Source organism: Acyrthosiphon pisum, chromosome A2 (genome assembly GCF_005508785.2).
Source record: "Acyrthosiphon pisum isolate AL4f chromosome A2, pea_aphid_22Mar2018_4r6ur, whole genome shotgun sequence".
Classification (NCBI taxonomy): Eukaryota; Metazoa; Arthropoda; class Insecta; order Hemiptera; family Aphididae; genus Acyrthosiphon; species Acyrthosiphon pisum.
The window spans coordinates 89,691,422-89,694,956 of record NC_042495.1 but is presented as its reverse complement, the minus strand read 5'-3'; the positions used below and the strand labels follow the sequence as shown (position 1 = coordinate 89,694,956).

The 3,535-nt window shown below is 27.5% G+C and overlaps 1 protein-coding gene across 1 annotated transcript; it reads right to left on the bottom strand.

The window, feature by feature from the left end:
* Positions 1-1,320: 1,320 nt before the first annotated feature.
* Positions 1,321-3,182, bottom strand: LOC100571309 (zinc finger MYM-type protein 1-like). Its single transcript, XM_008185912.1, has 4 exons — positions 3,007-3,182; positions 2,840-2,917; positions 2,538-2,615; positions 1,321-2,326 (listed from the first exon to the last, which is right to left on the bottom strand). Exons 1-4 carry the CDS (start codon positions 3,180-3,182, stop codon positions 1,321-1,323), a joined length of 1,338 nt encoding a protein of 445 aa, XP_008184134.1.
* Between the last annotated feature and the right edge of the window lie 353 nt (positions 3,183-3,535).

The window sequence follows — 3,535 nt, the reverse complement described above, 5'->3', positions numbered from 1 at the left end:
CAAAAAAAACATAAGTAACTAATTTATAACTTAGGTCAAAGGTACTATCTACTTAGAATCTTCCATGATTCAAATAATAATGAACGATATACAATAATATAGTAATATAATAATATTTATTGTTTATTTTACAATTTTTTTCTTGATTGAATATCAGCAAAATGATCTATAATATCTTCATATTTAATTTGTTTTGTTATTTCTGATTCAATATTTAATATTGCAAGTGAGTTTAATCTCTCTTTAGAAATTGTTGACCTTAGGTATGTTTTTATTCGGCGTAAAGTTGAAAATGACCGTTCAGCGGTACAGTTTGAACAGGGAGTACATAAAAACATGTGTAAAGCAATACTCACATACGGGTAAATGTCTTCTAAACCTTCTATTTTTAACATAGAACTCATATCAATTATAGTTGATGGAGAATTTTTCATACTTTGAATATAACTTTGAAAATGAACACATTCGTTAATAAATGTTACATCCAAATCTTTTGTATACATTGAGTACAAATGTTCAGCTGAAACACGTACTTCTGATGGTTTTATCTTTGTGAGTCTTAAAAAAAAACTATACTTTGTTATGACATTATCGTAAGCTAACTTTCGACTTGTTAATTCTTTTATTATAGAATCACAAATCACTAAATATGTGTTTACTTTGAATTCCAAACTACCTGTTAAATTGATTTCATTTTTAATAATACTAGCTGTTTCATCATGATGTTTTGTCCTTTTTTTTTTACGTTTGTAAATAGTTTCGTAACAATTATCAGAACATTTTTTCATTGCTAGTAGGTACTTCATAATGTTGAAACATTTCATCAGAACGGAGATTTACAACATATTTAATCAATGCTTCATATTGATCACACACTTTACATACATCAATATTGACTGATTGTAGATGTTTACTAACCACATTAAATCGTTGAAGTAAATCACCCCAAAATAGAGACATAAATGTAACTTCAAAACGGTTCATTAATCTAAGTAAACCACGAGCTTCATTTTGAGTGATAGATTTTTCATTTATATTTTCTGATATGTCGCATAGACTTTGTTTAACACTATCCCAATTTTGGTTTATAGCTTTACATGCATCTTCCCGAGCGGACCATCTTGTTTCGGAAAGATTTTTCAATGTAGATTTTACTTTAAGTAAGTTCCAACGATGAGTTGATGAGGAAAAAAATGTATAAATACTTTGAATAAAATTAAAAAATATATTAGCTTCCTTACAGCAACTTGCTGCACATGACCCTACTAAATTGAGGGAATGGGCTGAACATGGTACAAAGTCAGCCAATGGGGAAACTTCTTAAATTCTAGCCTGGAGACCCGAGTAAATACCAGACATATTCTTTGCGTTGTCATATGATTGACCCCTCAAATATGCAATATCAATATTATATTTTTTTAAGATAGAAAACACAGTATCAGCCATGCACTGAGATTTATGTCCAACATTTTCTAAAAAACATAAAAATCTTTCTACAGGTAAACCTTTGTTGTTAACATACCTTAGTATAAAAGATAGTTGATCAACATGTGCAATATCTGGAGTTGAATCTATAACAATGGAGAAATATTGCGCATTAATGACTTCTTCAACTATTTGATTTTGAACCTTAGTCGCCATTAACTTGATAAATTGTTCATATGTTGAATGAGACAAGTAAGAAGTATAACCTTTCCCAGGATTACCATAGTTTGCCAAATGATTAGCCAAAAAAGGATCAAATTCTGCGATCATTTCAAGGCACATCAAAAAATTTCCATTGTGCAGCGAACCAATATTCTCATTGTCACCTCTAAAAGGTAAACCTCGACTAGATAACGATTTGACAACAGCACAAACTCTTGTGAGCACATTTTTCCAATATATTTTTTCTGTTTCTAATTGAAATGTAAGCACTTCATTAACATTGTTCAATTCAGAAGATCTATTTTTCATTTTTACCACACATGTTTTATGTGAAAGTGAATTTTCATGTTTGTCTATTGATTTTGGCCTTTTCCAATCCGAGAAACCATTTTTTGAAAATGCAGAAGTATTATTAAATAAATAGCAAGGAACACAAAAAACTGAACCCTTAGATTGTGAATAAACTAGATATTTTCTTGGACATTTCTTACCATTGACTAAAACTGTTTCAAAAAAACTTTTATTTACATAACGGTTGATATTTCTGAATGAACCTCTACGAACTGACTGGTAAATTCGTTTGGATTGACTAAAACTAGAATCTAAATTTTGGCTAAATCCATTTTTACATATGTAATCAATAGTACATGAATTTATTTTCCATTCAGCTGGATCTGACCTACAAATGATAATAAAATAATAATCTAATGATAGATGAGTAATTTAACAATTGAATACAAATTACATGTTCTAATGTACTATTATTAAGATTATAAAGGCTTACAAGAACATAGTATATAATATATATCTATAGATCAAATAATATAGGTACCTATTCTGTAAAACTGTATAAGTATAAAATTAAAAATAAAATATTATAAAATACATACCCTGGTATTTCTAACACTTCAGAGCAATTAATATCATGCTCTTCACTTGTAACAACAGCTTCAACTGAGGGAGGCTCACTATAATCAAATTCAACATTAAATTATAATAAAATATATATTTATACATATTATATACATTATTATAATAATTTCAATTATTACAAAATTAGTTCTAAACAGTCTGTTTAATTCACTAATATACTATTTTATTCAACTGTGTGAAATGTAAAATATTTAAAATAATTACCTACTCTGTATGAGTATAACTTTAAATAAAAAATAAAACATTATGAAATACATACCCTGGTATTTCTAACACTTCAGAGTAATTAATATCATGTTCTTCACTTGTAACAACAGCTTCAACTGAGGGAGGCTCACTATAATAAAATTCAACATTAAATCATAATTACTATTACTATAATCTATTATAATATATTTATATCACAAAACATAAACGAAAACTTACTTTATATTGTGATCAACATTGTCCAAGCTACCATGGTTCTCACTATGCTCTTCTCTTTGTTTAAACATGGTATTTATTTTGTTTGTTTTTTTTATAACTTCATTAAGTTTTTCCTTCTTTTTTTTTGCCTCCTTACGATTGCAGGCACCACTAGCTTTGACTCTTTTTAGCGCCATTAAAGTATAATTTCAACTAAAAAATTGTTATGACACAATTAAACTTACCTAGTCTTACTTACTAATTATTATTTACCTACTTGCTACTATGGCTAGATTACTGCATTCTATTCATATGTATAAAGTATGATATGAAATGACACAAATGTATTTTAGTAGGTAAGTAAAGTACTACATTGTGCAATTGCAACAACTTCTGAATCTTATGTATTAAATATTATAATTTATAATAAACTAAATCAACTTACCTTATAATAAATTAGAATAAAATTCAAAGTACCAATTCAAACTGTCAAACATATACGGAAACATATACTTATACAATAATAAATAATAATAAAAGTATAGAACGA

What these genes read in the sequence shown, in the direction of transcription:
- LOC100571309 (XM_008185912.1), bottom strand. Translation starts at nt 3,182, where the DNA reads ATGGCGCTAAAAAGAGTCAAAGCTAGTGGTGCCTGCAATCGTAAGGAG. An exon ending in AATGTTGATCACAATATAAA is followed by an intron (nt 2,918 to 3,006) that starts GTAAGTTTTCGT and finishes ATTTTATTATAG; the next exon opens with TGAGCCTCCCTCAGTTGAAG. An exon ending in GAAGTGTTAGAAATACCAGG is followed by an intron (nt 2,327 to 2,537) that starts GTATGTATTTTA and finishes TATCATTTGTAG; the next exon opens with GTCAGATCCAGCTGAATGGA.